Raw genomic sequence first — 16,892 nt, forward strand, 5'->3', positions numbered from 1 at the left:
TGCCACCAAGATCAAAATGGTATATAGGTCCCTACTGGCAGGGTTCCAAGATGACTTAGAAAAATGTGAAGTTGCTTGGACATTAAAATATGGGGACCCGGATGTCGACGTGAATAAAGCCCTGCAGCTAGATCGGAATCTCTTCGGCTCCACGAATCTGAGGGCACAACACTATAAAACTCTTTTTAATTTATACTGCACACCAGCTAAACTGCATCAATGGGGCAAAAGGGAGGATGACAGGTGCCCTAGATGTCTGGAAGGGCCTGCTAACTTACTGCACATGTTCCATCACTGTGAAAAGTTGAACACAATTCGAGGCGAGATTGAGAAGTTTTGGGGACGGGCTGCTAGGTATGAAGATCAACCTATCCCCTAACCTAATGATAATAGGGAGCGACAGTAATCTGGGGCTAAACAAGGAGGAGGAAGCTCTAATTTTTATCTCTGTCGCGGCCCTCCGGATTTTTATTTTGGCAGGCTGGAAAGATACTGTAGCATCTTCCTTCCAGATATGGCTGGCTAGACTTCTGGAGATACACAATATTGAATCTTCCCTATACGAGCATAAGGATAAGAAAACATGTGAAATGGGGCTGAACATCTGGGCCCCCATTAAGACATGGAGGGATTCCCGTGTGTAATTTTTAAAATGCTCTCCTAATGTATAATAATGGATTTTTACTCTATTTCTATCCTGAAATAATGAAATATGACTCCTTGTTTGTCTATGCTTTTATCGTCCTATAGAAAGCCTGTTTCTAGTTGATATCTTGTATATATGTATCTGTTTTAAAACTATGTAGATTGGATATCTCATCAATAATGCAATATCAGAATGTATTTATTAAAATCTGTACCAAGTATTTAAAATTTTTTTTAAAAAAAGAACAGGACATCATACTGAAGAATACAAAAATGTAAATGGTGGAAAAACTAGATTAATCTCATCCCAGTCCATGAAATATCACACATGCCCAGATGTGGGTCTTGTACTCACAGTACCAAAGGATTCACTATACATCCTACTGCAGTGTCTCATTTAGGCCAGAATTTGTCTGGGGTGGTTGCTGGTCCCTTCTGGAGAGGCATTACCTGTCAGTTAGAGGCCTATTGTTCCCAGCCAGTATGGATTGCATAAGACAGGCTTTTTTCTCAAAATTGGCATGGTGAACTGGAATCTATCCCTAGCTATAACCAGTGGCAGAGATTAACTCAAGCATTCCTTCCATCACTTTGTCCCAATTTCTCTGAAGGCACATAGATCATTGCTGGGATGGCAGTGATCTTCCGTCCATCAAGGTACAGGCATATTGTACTCCGCCACAGTGATGGATAGAGTACAAACCACAAAATGCTAAAGCAGGCCCAAAGTAACAACATATTCATCATATTTGGAGCATAAATATGTCCCCCACATAGCTGCTCATTTGAGGTTTATGCAATAAACCCAAAACATAATTGGGAAGAGGTATAACAAGTCAAATGTGTAGAGAACTGCACTATTCACTTGTCTAAATGTACAGCTTGTCAATTTACTCCTGTGGAAACAAAATGCAGTCCCTGGTTATTCTTTGATGAAATATGGAATCATTAGGTCAGCTTAGTGCCTTTTTAAGAAAGTACGGAGAAATCAAATTATGGAGGCATGCCAATGAGACATTTAAGAAAGGGTTGTAGGCTTACCTTTAACAGTAGGACTGGCAGCCCCCTTTTTTGATGGTTTTGTAGGCGGCGATGGAGAGGCTGTTACTGCTTTTACTTCTGTCCACAAAAATAAACAAGTTTAACAATTTTGAAAATGAGGTCCTTTTAAGCTTATGTTCACAAATGTTTAGTGACAATGTTTAAAAAATGTGATAAAACCAAACTGAGAAAAGTAAAAGCACTACAATATAGAAATGTTAATTGAACAACCATGGCTGCCTTAAGCCTTGATTACGTCGATCCCATTTATGCTCTAAACTGGAATAGGATGAGTCAGACATTCATAAGTGTTTCCCACAAGATTTATGGGCACCTTTTTTAATGGCTTTTTCCTTAAATTTAATGACAAATTCGCTCTAATTTTCCACCTATTGAGCAAATGTATCTCTGTCATAATATATTTGCTGGGGGAGGGGAATTGTCATGACAGCTGTTTGCTAGAAACAGAAGTTGCGGCTCCATCCGGCTCTAGACCGCTTGTTGCTGATTATTTCAGTGGCAATATGAGGTTTGCTTTTTCTATACTTCACTCATAACTCTATCCACAGGGAAAATAGTTGTTTGTTCATTTTACCAGGACGTGAGATGAGATTTTTTGAGTGTCTTTGCATTACTTCTGCTACTTTATTGGTTCACCAGTCTTTGGTCACAGGGTCGGCTTTAGCACTGGAGGCGCCCCATGATCGCCAACTCAGATTATCTCACTACCACCAGTCAAAAGTGCCTCTCATCTCTCCAATCATAAGTTATTACTAAACATAGTGCCCCCTCCACAGGTCAGTGCCTCCCTCCACAGATCAGGGCCCAGTGCCGCCTCTCCCTTCGCACAACCCTATATCCGGCCCTGTTTGCACATCTGATGCGCTTTACTCAGTAGACATTGTGTTCAGCACAGGGCCGGACTGACTACCGGGCAATTTGGAATGCTGCTGAACTGGGGGCTGATTTCACTGTGGTGAGGGATGATTTTGTTAATGGAGACCTGCGTGTGCTTCGAAATAGCTAAAGCAAAACAAAATTTTGTTTAGTACACGCAGGTCGGCATCAACAAAATCAGCCCCCCGCTCAGCAGCATTCCAAACTGCCCGGTAGCCAGTCCGGCCCTGGTTCTGCAACATTCTACTGGGATGCTTGTAAAGTAGGGATTACATCTGTGATGGAGACAGGGTTATAACCCAAGGATGAGACACAGGCTTTCCCCTAACCATGCTTTGTAATGGAATAGATTTGGTTTGGTACAGGGGAGGTGTGTTATCAACCACCGGTACTGAGCAATGATCGGGACCTGCCCTTAGAACTGCAGCAGCAGGGGCTCCAGAAATCAAAGAGAGGTCTGAGTTGTATGTCAATCAGGGACAGTAAATACTGCGAAAAATGTATGGGAACTTGGTGGAAAAGGGGTACATTATGCTCCCTTAATTGGTGTTGGAAATTACCATTTTTTGCGTGGTTTTCCATCAGATTATTCCACTCACTACCCTATGTTTTTTCTTTTGCTGAACCCGTTTTAGTTGCCTTTAGTGCTCTACCCACATTACATCTGCTAATCAACGGTAATGATTTTTGGAAAATATTGGTTCTCATCGGTATAATTTCCAATAAAAAAGCTAAATAATCTAATGCAATCAATGCCATATTTTATGAGCATTCATGACCATCACACTTAGTCTTATGACACAAAATGATAATCATTTTTATCGGTAATTCTAATTAAACTAGGTTTGTCACAAAGGTACTAAACAGTGCATGGGGTCCCCAATGAAAAAAAGCACAATAAAACAAAGACAATTACAACAAATATACAGCGGAAAAGTACTTGTGTGTTTGTAATATTATTTTATTCACTTCACTATCCAACACTTTCCCTACTGTTGGACTCACTGGAGTGGGAATGGTAATTTTTAAGCCTGCACTATCCAACATTAAGTCCTTTTTACCCCTACAATATTCAACACTTACCCTACTGTTGCACTCACTGGAGTGGGAATAGTAATTTTTACCCCTACACTATCCAACACTTACCCTACTTTTGCCCTAAAAGTATTATGTGTAGTATTGGTATGCATTGTAATGGTATGCATTGCAATGGAATGCGTTGTAACAGTGGTTTTAAAAATTGTGTTGTAATGGCATGCATTGTAAAATCATGCAATGTAATGGTAGTTGTGCTGTAAAGACTGCATTGTAAAAGCATGTGTTGTAATTGCATGCGTTGTAATGTCATATATTCCTTGTTCACATACCTAGTTGAAACGTGAGCAAACCTTTAGCTGTAGGGCCTCAGAACTTAATATAGAATGAGGCTATTATGTTTTTGATTTTTGGTTGTCAGGAAACCTATAAAATGGTGGGATTCTCAAAAGAAGAGCAGGAGAGGATAAGGGAAGGAGGCTTACAGCATTGAAAAGACGTAAAAACTGACAAAACATCAAGTGATATCTAGATACTTCAGAGTAAAGAATAGATTTTGCTAGTTCCAATTCCAAGTTTAGAACCTGGAATTGTAAATTGCCTGAGAGTCAGATGAAAATGAAAGAGTCTTTGAATCTATCTGCCAAAGGGGTGGATAGCATCGGCCCATAAGGGACATGTCAGACTGAGCCAGAGACATGAATATATCTAACTCCTGGCTGGTTGGACATTGCTATTTTCTCTGCGGAGAATAACCATATAAGGGTACAGCAATTTAGGTGTAGAGTGGACAAGGTTTCACTGTTTTGAGAAAGCTAGTTGACCCTGGGAGAGATGGCCAGTGGCTCAGTTAATATATGGATTTCACTCCTTAACTGAAATCTCATAATACAGACCAAAATAAGACGAGAAAGGGTGTTAACTCTTACATAGACTGGCTCAATATTCCCCCATGTTTGATGGGGGATGTCAATGTTGTATTGGAAGCGGAACTAGATAGTTCAAATAGTATCTAACATTCTAGAATCATAAAGTACGAAACATTGATAACAAATCTGATATGATATATTCGAATTTTAGAGATGTTTGGGGTGTTGTCTGGAGGCAGATACATTTTTGTCAGATTAGAGTATTATCTTGTTAGTTATGTGTGATCAGAGTAGCTAGGGAACTAAGAGCCAGCTGTAGCAAAAAACAGGGTGCAAGAAGTGGCTATAAATTGCACATTAGCTTTAGGCGTCCAGTCTTTGGGATGTAACCTATGCCCTATTGTGTTCAACACCAATTAACTAAACACATTGATCGCTTCAATCTACTCAATAAACACCAATCCGGCTTTCGAGCAGATCATAGCACTGAATCAGCCATGACTCACATCATAGATGATGCTCTCCAAATACTGGATCAAAATGGACCCTTAAGACCACCCAAACATGGCTGGCAGAGAACCACCTTAAATTGAATGCCTCAAAAACAGAATTCCTTCTAATAGCCCCTCCTGCCAAAGTCCCCATAATGCAGGAGTGGATTAAACACCTTACTGCATTTAATGTACAACCAACTATTGTAGACTCAGCGAAATCGCTGGGCTTAACACTGGATTGCAACCTCAACATGCAGAAACACATTAGTAACGCAACTAAAGGAGCAAAGTTTCAGATCAACACCCTGAGGAAACTGAAAGCCTTCTTACCGGCCAAGGACTTCAAGATGGCGGTGCAAGCTCTAGTTCTTCCTCGGTTGGACTACGGTAGTGTCTCGCTTTGCGGCCTCCCTACAGCTACTACTGCCCCCCTAAGAGCTTCTACCAATGCGGCAGCGAGACTCGTCACTGGCTCAAAAAGAAGGGCTCACATCTCCCCTGACCTCAAATCTCTAAACTGGCTGCCATTTGAAGCCAGAATTCACCTGAAAATAGCATGCATGATGCATAAGGCCATTCACCACAATGCACCCAGCTACCTCACACAGAAACTTACAATTTCTGGCGGAATAAGATCCACAAGAAGCTCTGAAAACCTCCTACTGAAGCCTCAAAGATTCAACAAGAAAAAAACATACAAACGCTCATTTTCTGGAATGGCGCCCAGGATTTGGAATGCCCTCCCCCCGGAAACTAGACTGAACCCCTCCACTGCAGCTTTCAAAAGGGAAGTCAAAGCCATTCTTATGGCAAAATCCTCTTGACCACAGACCTTTTGTTGCCGAAAGTACTTTTGTATATGTTTTCAATCTAGCCCACCTAAGCAATCAATCTATCATTACCATTGCTCATCAATGCATTTTTATCATCATCTTTCTGCTCCGTTTTTTGTCGTCCTCAGTGATGTTATTTTTTATTGTTACTTCTTTCCTGTACTGTATTTCTTCACTTTCCAGGTCACTTCCAATGCCCCACTCTATGATTGCCCATTGGCTATATGTACCCTTTTGGACTTATGTTATCGTTATTTTTCACACGTACTGTAAAGCGCTCTGATACCCGCAAGGGTCTTGTCCGCGCTCTATAAAACTCTGAAAATAAATAAATAAATAAATATGCAAAATGTCGAGTCACAGAACAACCTGCCTAATGAATATTAATTTTGCAGGTCACGATTTGCAACCACCTTTGATTGGCTACAAACACAAGGATGGTGGCCTGCATCCCCAAATGTGAAACCTTTTTATAAAGCAACCCATGTTCCTTAAAGGAACAGGTGGTGCCATTGGGGAAGACATCAAGGGGAACAAGCAGTGCCGAGAGGGACCAAATCCCACTCTTCCAAAGGATACTGACACCATTCTTAAAGGTGTCCAAGTGGACACCTTTCCCTCAGTTGCCACATCTTTTGACACATCAGTAACAGATCAGTGCTTTGCAATCACCACATCTGAAGTCATACGGCATTGATGCCTAGCGTAGCGAATTGAAATTAAGACGAAGCATCTCTTCCAATCACCTCTCTGATAGCAATTCAGGATGGGTCAGAATGGGTTTAATGCATACTAAAAATGCCAAACTCTCTGTTTTTATGACTCATGGGTTCGCAATCACAAAATTGCTTTGTAAATCTAGCCATAAATCATTACTCAACTTAGCTGTCAGACAATGCAGTGGTTGAAGTAAAGCTAGATCTCACTTTTGGGAAGGGTAAGTCCACATTTCAGATCCTAAATGGATCTTTATTAATGGCCCACATTGTATTACCTCCTCGTCCCTCCCTCGCTTCAATTTCTCACGCATTGAGGCATCCCTGCCTCACCAGACACCCATACTACGTGATTTATCATGAGGGACTATAAGTAGCCCCCACCCCACTCAGACCTCCTGTTTTTTCTTTGTCTCACCTGTTGAGACGCGCGTACCAAGCGCTGGCCGTTTGCAGTGCTGTGGTCTTCTTGTTCGAGTTTCTTTCTTCATGGGAGTGTTGCCTGGACGATGGGCTTCTCCCTCTTTACTTTCTGCCTGCTGGGCCTGGCGGTGCCGGCCTGGACTGCGTGGGGCCTTCCCTCACCGCGTCTGGAGTAGCGGTGAACTCTTGGCCGCAGAGCGGACGGGGTCCGGCTGATGGAGTCACCGGCCCTGGGTGGCTGGGGCTGTCTTTCCGGGTCAGAGGCCGGAAGGGGAAGCGGCAGCAGTGGGGACAACTGGGATCCTCAGCTGGCTGTTTCTGGTCCTCGTGACAGTAAGGGCTTCGTGTGAGGCCGTTTTTTATGCTTATATATGTTTGTTGTCTGCTCTCCACTTTGCCTCTGTTTCCCTGTTGGTTGGTTCCTGGGCTGTTCCCTATTTTGACATGACTCTGCTGTACTTCTGGTTGCACTGTCATTTTAGCGAAGAGTGATGCCACACGCATGCATTGGTGGCTGGCTGGAGAGGTCTTGGCCTAATGGGTAGAGCTGCTGGTTTCAGAGTTGGTGAACCCACTTTGAGTCTTGGTGTGTGCTCCACATCCTGTGAGTCTGGGGGAATTCACATGCCTTCTTTATAAGTGTGTCCTTAACTGGCGCTGTTAGCACCGGTGCCATGGATGAGGTGAAGTTACTAAGCTCTGGCTCGTATTACGCACTGTCACAAATTGTCCTCCTCTTCTGAGGATGAGGAGACTTTCCCGGCTTGCCAGACCAGGTCCCCGGGTCCAGGGGTTTCTTTTGCCCTGCTGTTGGCTCCTGAGATGCCGGAAATGCTTGGGGCTGCTGTGGCTCGCGCTTTGGTTGACAGGATTCCTGCTAGACGCTGGTCTCCTCATGCTGCGGTGGGTCCGGTGGTCTCTCCCTCTGAGGTCTCTTCTTCTTCGGGTCCTGCCAGGCCTTCTGCCTCTTCAGGGTAGTTTATTCGTAGGATGGAGGTTCCTGTGATTCTCCTACACGTTAGGGGGGAACTTGGAGTTTTTGCTTTTCTGTGCTCCCATGGGGTCGGATGACTTCTTTCCACGGTGTGTTGAGCCCCCTGTGCTCGCTATGCCCTTTCGTGGTTGCTTCAAAGACTTGGTTTCGGGGGTATGGCGAGATCTGGAGCGCTCTTCAGTTCCTCACTTTTTGCTGAACCTATACTCCCTGGTGGTTGGGGGGGAGGTCTCTCTTCCTCACTTCGTCTTAGTGGATGCCATGTTGGCCACCCTGATTGGTCGAAGGGCTATCAATCCAGAGGATTGTTCTCCTACTGCTGCTGCTGTTATGTCGGTGGATGGGGCGCTGTGGAAGGCCTTTTCTGCTGGTGCCTTATCTGTGCGTGCTGACTTTTACTCTGCTTCTGCGGCTATATAATTGGTGTCTGTCTTTGGGGAGCTGGCCTCGGCTATTCAGGTGGCAACGGCCTGCTCTGGCTTGCTTGCCCACATGGTGCAGCGAGTCAGTCTCTTGGCTGACATCTCTTCAGATGTGCTTCGGACTTCGGCCATGTCTTCTGGTTCCTTGGTTTTAGCGTGCCTGGTTTTGTGGTTGCGTGACTGGTGGGTTGATTCTTTGCAGTAGTCCTCTCTCCTTATGATCCCCTTTGATAGCTTGATGCTTTTTAGTGAACTTCTAGACAGTATGATCAGTTAGGTCTTCAGAGATCGTTAGCGTGCTCTGCCTTGTGAGGGCTGGGCGTCCGCGTCTGGCTCTCGCCGCTTCTGGATTCCGGCTCCTTCCTCCGCTTCTTCCTTCCTGTCTTCCCAGCAGTCCTCTAGGACCTTTATTCGTCCCGTCGGCGCGTGTTCCAGTCCTGGAAGTCTACTGCCATGGCTGGTCCCAAGGCTCCGTGGGTTACCTTTATATGGATTCCTGATGTCAGCGATATTTCGACCTCTGTTTCTGTGGGTGGGAGGCTGTTGTCTTTCCTGGAAGCTTGGCGACTGGATGTGATGGTTCTCTGGGCGTTGACTTTTATCTAGAGCAGTTCTCTTATAGACTTTGTCGCTATTCTGTCCGGCTGGGGCGCCTTCGGTTCTCCTTTCCCCAGGTCCCCGGTGTCGCGGGAGGCTCTTCTGGAGGGGGGATCTTCTGGCGTGATAGGCGATCTTACCGGTCCCTCTGGCACAACGGGGTCAAGGTTGTTATTCCATTTTGTTTCTGGTCCGGAAGGTGTCTGGGGGTTTCCGACCAGTTCTGGGCCTCATGAGGGTGAATGGTTGGGTTTGGACCCTTTACTTCCCGATTGAGTCTTTGAAGTCCGACTTTTTGTTGGTGGGGGTCCGTGGCCTTCATGACATCTATAGGTCTGCAGGACGCCTTCCTTCATGTTCCAGTGGCTCGGGAGCATCGGACGTTTTTACATTTTGCGATTGGCGAGTCCCGCTTCCGGTTAGCGGTTTTGCCTTTCGGAGGTAGTCCGCTCCTTGGGTCTTGACCAGTGTTTTGGCTCCGTTGGTGGCCCTGGCCCACAGTCAGGGGATGTTTCTTCATCCTTGCCTGGACGTTTGTTTGGTTCGTGCTCCCTCTTTCCGGTTGGCTCTCAGTCACACTGAGGTAGTTCTGGCCATTTTGGGGGAGTACGGCTTTCTTCTTGATGTGGGGATGTCGTTCCTTGTTCCGTCCCTGGATTGCCTCTTCTTGGGGCATGGATTCAGACAGTTGTGGAGGGGTCTCTCTGCCCCTGGGCTCGGGTGGTCATGTTTCATTCTCGCATCCTGTCTCTTCTGTCCGGCCCGGTTTAGGTGGCGGCTCTTTGGCTCCCGGTGCGGGGGATTTGGCGACCACGTTTTTTCTGGTTCCATGGGCCAGGTTTCGTTTGGGCTCACTGATGTCTCCTGTTCTGTTGCATTGGTCTCCCCATTGCCTCCCCCTCTCTTCTCCGATCCCAGTGTCCCCTCTGGTCAGGACGGCTCTGGGTTGGTGGCTGATTCGGGGTCATCTGCTGGAGGGTGTTTCTCTCTCTTCTCTGGGTCCTGCTGTGGTTACTACGGATGCCGTCCTCTCGGGGTAAGGGGGCCTGGCTGGGGGTTCTTCGGTCCAGGGGCTTCTGGTCCCCCTCTCGGTGCAGGTTGTCTTCAGATTGGGGGTTGTTGGAGCGGTCCGTTTGGCTATGTTGGCCTTCTCCTGGTTCCTGCGGGTTTCCGTTGTTCTGGTCCGGTCGGATGACGTCTCTGCCATGGCTTACTTGGACAGGCTGGGACGGCCTAGGTCCTCCTCTCTGGTGGCGAGGCGGTTGTTCATATGTGCAGAGTCTCATCTGGTGGCGCTCTCAGCATTTCATATTCGAGGGGTGTCCTTTTCCCTGGTGGATGCCCTCGGCAGGGCCGTCCCATCCTCTGTGGTTTTCTGCCTCCGTCAGGAGTTGTTTATGGTTCTGCCGGTGCGTTGGGGTGTTCCGGTGGTGGCCCTCTTTACGTGTGTGGGATATGCCAGGGTGACCCGGTTGGTCTCCAGCGGTCGGGTGTTGTCAGCCTGGGCGATGGTTGCTCTCTCCTGCCCTTGGCTTTGCAGGCTTCTGTAACTTTTTCTCCCTTCCCCCTTATTCTCCGCTTCCTGGTGTGGGTCCGAACATTGGGGGCTTCTTGTTCTGGTGGCTCCGGCTTCGTGCCTCCTGGTTTCCTCTCCTGTTGTAGGTGTTGTAGGATGTGGAGTGGTTGCTGCCTCTGTCTCCATCCCCTTTGGTGTTCCCGGTGTTGCTGCAGGATGTTCTGGTCTGGCTGCGCTTGGCGGCCTGGAGGTTGAACGCTTATATCTGCTGCGTTTTCGTGTTCCGGCTGGCTGGACCTCTACTCTGCAGGCGGCTAGGTGCCTATCGACCAACGGGTCTTACCTGTGGCTCTGGCGTTGTTTCCTTTTGGTGGAGTTGTGGCAAGGGTTTGGATCCTGCTTCCTCTTCTTTGTTTGGGGTGATGCCTTGGGCTTGTTAGTTTCTTCCCTTCTTTGCCGTGGGCTGCGATTGAGGTGTTTTGGTTCTCTTGGGACAGTCTCTTGGTTCCTGATGGGTTGGTTGGTCGCCTGTTTAGGGTATGGGTACTGTTCTTACTGCCCCTCGGCGACTTTTTCCCGACTGGGATCTGTCTCTTGTCTTGGACGCCTTGGTGTCCCCTCCCTTTGAGCCCTTGCTCCCCGTGCCTGCGCCTTTTGACCTTCATGACCTTCTTTTTGGTGGCCTTTTCCTCTGCTCGCCGCCTGGGTGGCCTGGGTGCTCTTTCTTCCGAACACCCTTTTTGTTTGTCCTTTGCCTCTCTTTCCTGGATTGGCGGGGAGGTTGACTGTGCTGCTGTTTTTGGGGACAAGGTTCTTTCCGCTATGGTTCCTGAATAGTGGTTTTTCCTTGTTGTCTGTGTTTATAATTGTACCTGTTTTTGCATACCTTCTTTGGTTGTCCTGATTGGCTTTGTACATCTCAATGCGTAAGGGATGGAAGCGAGGGAAGGACGAGGAGGTAATGCCTCAATTACTTACCGGTAATTGCATTACTCTGAGTCCTACTCCCTTACTTCCATTACTTACATCCCTCCCTCCCTCCCTGGTGGTCCAGGCCAACCTTTTGGTATGGTTTCAGTCTATGTGGTATTACAGGAGGTCTGAGGGGGGTGGGGGCTACTTATAGTCCCGCGTGATAAATCACGTGGTATGGGTGTCTGGTGAGGCAGGGATGCCTCAATGCGTAAGGAATGGAAGCGAGGGAGTAGGGCTCAGAGTAATGCAATTAACGGTAAGTAATTGAGGCAATACCTATCCTAGCTCAGTTTTTTTCATTTTAATCTAGAAACAGCAACTGTAATTAAGGCCTGACATAAATCGAAAGAAGATATCTGGTGGCAAATTTTCAGTCAAAATTGCATGTCATTTCAATTTGAATAAAGTGATAAAACAAAGTGAGAGAAACTGCGAGTCTTGCAATGCATTATGAAATAACAGGCACACACTTCAAATATAGAAACGTTAAGTTAATCTGATTAATCCTTGCAAACGTGACATTAAAGTCACTATTAGATAATGTCACTCTCGATAAAGAAGAGGTCAGTAAGGTAAAACTTTTAATCTGTAGAAGTAGCTAGGTCTATTCAAGCATGGAAACCTTAAGCAGACAGGTTGCTATTTAAGTCACTGCATAAGGAAAGAAGGGGAGACCCAATACATCTAGATGCAAACATTAAGGACGCCTTCTTTGAACACATTCACGGCCACATGCATCAACCTATTTAGGAAGTGCAAACGGTGCGAATTGGTAAGTTCGGCCGTTTGCGATTCCTAAATAAGTTTTTGGGATGCATCATGCATTTTTGTGAAATTCGCTATTTTTAGCGATTTCCAAAAATGCAATTGCTTTTAAGGAATCGCAAATTTGGGATTCCTTAAAAGCAATGCATGATTGTTTTAAAATTGCGAATTCGCAAATAGGGGGTGCAAATTACCACCAGGGTGAACCTCGTGGTAATTTGCGAAAAAGTATTAAAATGCTCAAATTTGCATTTTAAACACTGTCATGTTACAGACACACACGTCCTTAGGACATGTGTGTGTGAAACATGCACTTTAAAATACATTTCAGGGGTGCATTAACATTTTGCGAATCGCTAATTGAAATTCGCAAAATGTCAATGCCTTCCCGTTGATTCCTATGGGCCTTTTGGCCCATAGGAATCAATGGGAATTGCGAAATCGCAAATTAGAATTCGCATAATATTTGCGATTCGGTAAAAATTGCGATTTTTACCGAATCGCTAATATTATGCGATTAAAATCATGCATCCCATTTTGCGATTCCTTATTTGCGATTCCCTAAAAATCGCAAATAAGGAATCGCAAAACCTTACTATGATGCATGTGGCCGTCAGTCCCTATTTAAAGAGGAGTGGTCAGTGTACAAAGCTCATTTGGATGCCTGGTAGCAGAAATGTAATTCTCCAGGTCTACTGCCTGATCGGTTTAAGTAGCTAGAAAAAGATTTATCACCATCGAAAAACACTGACATGATTCAAAGGGTGATTTCTAGCAAGGCCCAGAGAACCTTTCAGCACTACTATAGGAGCCACTTAGAAGAAATGTCCTTTTGATCCTTTGATTTCTGAGTGATGCCTATTGTAAGGCTCAGACTCTCATATTTTTTTCAGAGGCTATTATATGCCTAATATTGAAGTTAGGGAAAACTCATTATACTGTGAAAATTACCATTCACTTTGCTGAATATTGACCATAAATTGTTTGCAAGCATATTGGTTTATAGTTACAAACTGTATTGCAGCTGCTAGTTCATCCTGATCACAGGGGTAACATTAACAGCAATAGTCAATAGTGATTTGATAGAAGTTATAACAGCCTCTAGATGTCACCACAGTTTACCCTACCTGTTCATGTAGTCAATGTGGTAAAAGCGTTAGACATGGTTAATTGGCTTTGTTTATGGCGAGTCCAGGAAGGGGATTCAGGCATGCATATATCAGTGTTGTGCAGCCATTTAATACTGATCATACAGCCAGAGCTCAGGGAAATTCTTCTTTCACCCACACAGTCCACATGGAGAGAGAAACCTGTCTGTCTCCACCTATTTCCGATTTTCCTGGCTGTCTCCACCTTTTTCCGATTTACAAATTAAACCTCTTGCATGTAAAATTACCGAGATGGGAGAGTTCCGACGTCTAAATACAATGGATATTTCAAGACAGATGTATTATAAGCAGACTATTAAGCCTTTTTATAGCCAGTGCTCAGGTCAGTAACCCTAACCGCATGGTGTATATTGAAGAATTCCCACACCTCTGCAGCTACAGGATAAATAAATTAGATGGGGACCATGTGCTGTAACTACATCTAGAGTTATTGTACAGTGAAAGATATGATACGATAATAAAGCATTCAAATTGGACCACTAATAAATGATATTGTCCCTGACAATTTTGAAAGGTTTACATATTAAATCAAGGGTATAACTAACGAAGTAGGGGGTACCGTACTCACTATAATTGGAAAATAAATTAAATAACACCTACATTACAGTTTCATGTCGGAGACATCCTTTTTATGTTGCGATACCAAGGAAATTAAAATGTGCAATTATGAATCAATTGTTATGCCTAGGGGTAATTAAAGACTCAGACTTGACCGTATAAAACTGGCTAAGTATTTGAAAAAAAGGCTAAACTGGAAAAACCCTACTGACTAGATTACCGGTTCTGATAAACACAATTGGGGAATTCTAAAATTCTTACAGGTGCAACATTATAAAGTCTACCAACCACAATGAGGTGCTCCAGGTAGCATTACTGCCAGAAAGATCAACTTCGTAGACATTTAGGGCTAGATGCATCAAGGGTATTTGCATTCGCAAACGGTGCGAATCGCAAATTTCGGCCATTTGCGAATGCAAATCCCGTTTTTGGGAAACATGAAGCATTTTGCCATTTTCGCAATTTAAGAAATCGCAATTTCATTGCGATTTCTTAAATTGCGATTGCATTGCGATTTCTTAAATGCAATGCATGATTACTTTGGAATTGTGACTTCGCGATTTGGAAGGGGTAAATTAGCATGAAGTTGAACTTCATGCTAATTTACAGAAAACTTTCAAACATGCACTAGTTGCATATTTGAAAGTTTTCATTTACACACACACATGTCCTTGGGTCATGTGTGTGTGTAAATTGCAATTACAGTTCAATTTCAGGGGTGCAGGGAGGGGTTCTTTGAACCCCCCTGCACCCTTGAAATTGCATTCACATTTTGCGAATCGCAATTTGAAATTCGCAAAATGTGAATGCCTTCCCATTCATTCCTATGGGGCTTTTGGCCCAAAGGAATCAATGGGATTTGTGAAATCGCAATTAGGAATTCGCATAATATTTGCGATTCGGTAAAAATTGCGATTTTTACCGAATCGCAAATATTATGCGAATAAAATCATGCATACCATTTTGCGATTCCTTATTTGCGATTCCCTAAAAATCGCAAATAAGGAATTTCAAAACCTTACAACGATGCATGTGGCCCTTAGATTAAACAGAACAAAAATCACACAGGATCCGTGTTAGACCTGGCATCTTTGGCGTTGTTTCCCCTGTCTTTTTGGCCTCCACCTCCTGTATTTTTGATGTTGTGCTGGATTTCGTTTTTGCTGGTTTAGATGCTTTGGACACTCTGCCACTGCTGATCAGTGACAGAGTGCAAGTGCTCCCTGTGTAAATTGTTATGATGATTGGATATACCTGATTGTCATATTTGTATCACCAAGCAGTCCGTAGTAAAGTGCACTGGGTGTGCCAGGGCTGGTGATGACAAATGCTACTAGTGGGCCTGCAGCACTGATTGTGCCAACCACATGAGCAGCCCTAAAATGGTGTCTCAGGCCTGCCACTGCAGTGCCTGTGTGCAGTCTGTGAACTGCCATGTCCTCCTGGTCAGTGTCCCCACTGACCAGGCCTAACCCTTTCCTTTTTATGCACATTGGTCACCCCTATGGAAGGCCCAAGGTACCCCCCTGGGCAGGGTGCAGTGTATGTGAAAGGTAGAGCATGTACTGGTGCAGGTGACATGCTCTGGTAGTGAATTCCAGGCACTTTCGTTTTCACTATTGTAAGGCTATCCTGTTCCATAGGTTAACATGGGGGATGCTGGCTACAGTGGCTACCAGCATTTCTTCTCATAGGAACAAGATAGGACATAAGAGTCTAGTATCCCTGAACTCAGAATTTAATAACACATCTTTTAGTAAAGGTTGTTTTTTAATCCTGTGTCTGGAACAGCACTTTTAGAAAGTTATGTTCTCTTGTCTGACCTTCCTGTGTGCCTTGGCCTGTTTGTGTATTGACTGTCTGGTTTGAGAGTGACAGGGGCTGGGGATTGCCCAGGAGGCTGGCAGAGTCAGCCCTAGGCTGAATGACTGCATTTGCAACTTGAGTGGTGGGAGGAGATAGCACCTGGGTCTGAATAGGGCTGTGCCTGCCTTCCACAATGCTGGCTCCACCTCCTGCTGGGCGGCTGACGACCGTGCCCCTCACTCTGAAAGGAAAGGAGAAGCCAGGAAAACAAAGTGCTCAAGAAACACCCAGAACTGGTTCAGACCGGGCTCAGGGCCCACTTGCACAAAGAGAACAAAGACTTTAAGGGGTATAAGTACAGGACCCCTGACAACAGAAAATTAGATCATCCTGGAATCAAGAAGGAACCTCTGCCAAGGAGAAAGCTGAAACTGAAGAAGGAATATTGTCCAGCTGTTGCTCTGCTGGATTGCCCTGCTGTTGCTTTGCTGCCAAGGAGAGGGGAAGGACTTTGCTGTGTCCCCTTGCTTGAAGGAATCTCCAAGGGCCTGAGAAGAGCTAGCTCCCTGTTCTGAAGGCCCAGGAACAAAAGGACTTCACCCCCAGCTTCACTGAGCTCTACTGAGAGAGTTCTGTCCTTCCTGGAGTGCTTGGCCCATGTGTGGTGCCTCTGGAAGTTTTACCTGGGTTGGGAAGCTGGAAACTAAGCTTGAGAGACTTTGCTGAAGGAAAGTGATCGCATTGCTCACTGCGGAGCACATCCCCGACAGTGCGAGGAAACTCCCGCTGCTACGAAGGTCGAGATCGTCGCAGCGCCTGTTGCCGCTGTCAGAGCCGTCGCATCCTCATTTGCGGGACGCACCCGATCGGTGCGGGAAGCCTAACATCGCTGCGAGTGTCGTCGCAGAGCCTGTCGTCGCTGGGTGAGATCGCCGCACCGTCTGCTTGCAGACCGCATCACGTCGCTGCGAGAGTCATCGCCGAAGCCATCGCATCGAGGAGCTGCGAGAGAGAAGATCACCGCTGGTCCGCGCATCGTCGCCCCGGAGTTCATCGCAACTCCAAAGATCGTCGCATCGTGCCTTTGCGAGAACAAACTTCCTACGGAACCTACGCACCGGAATCCATACAAGTGGC

General features: G+C 45.6%; 1 protein-coding gene across 50 annotated transcripts in view; it reads right to left on the bottom strand.

Moving 5' to 3' along the window:
• Nucleotides 1-16,892, bottom strand: part of LOC147708230 (uncharacterized) — a 2,035,583-nt gene that overhangs the window by 1,264,079 nt on the left and 754,612 nt on the right. For all 50 annotated transcript variants that reach the window (XM_086926979.1, XM_086926974.1, XM_086926953.1 and 47 more), the window contains one exon: nucleotides 1,687-1,764. In XM_086926979.1, coding sequence (XP_086783105.1) covers nucleotides 1,687-1,764 — 78 coding nt within the window. The remainder of the gene's footprint in view (nucleotides 1-1,686; nucleotides 1,765-16,892) is intronic.

Source organism: Lissotriton vulgaris, chromosome 6 (genome assembly GCF_964263255.1).
Source record: "Lissotriton vulgaris chromosome 6, aLisVul1.2, whole genome shotgun sequence".
In the NCBI taxonomy this organism is placed as follows: domain Eukaryota; kingdom Metazoa; phylum Chordata; class Amphibia; order Caudata; family Salamandridae; genus Lissotriton; species Lissotriton vulgaris.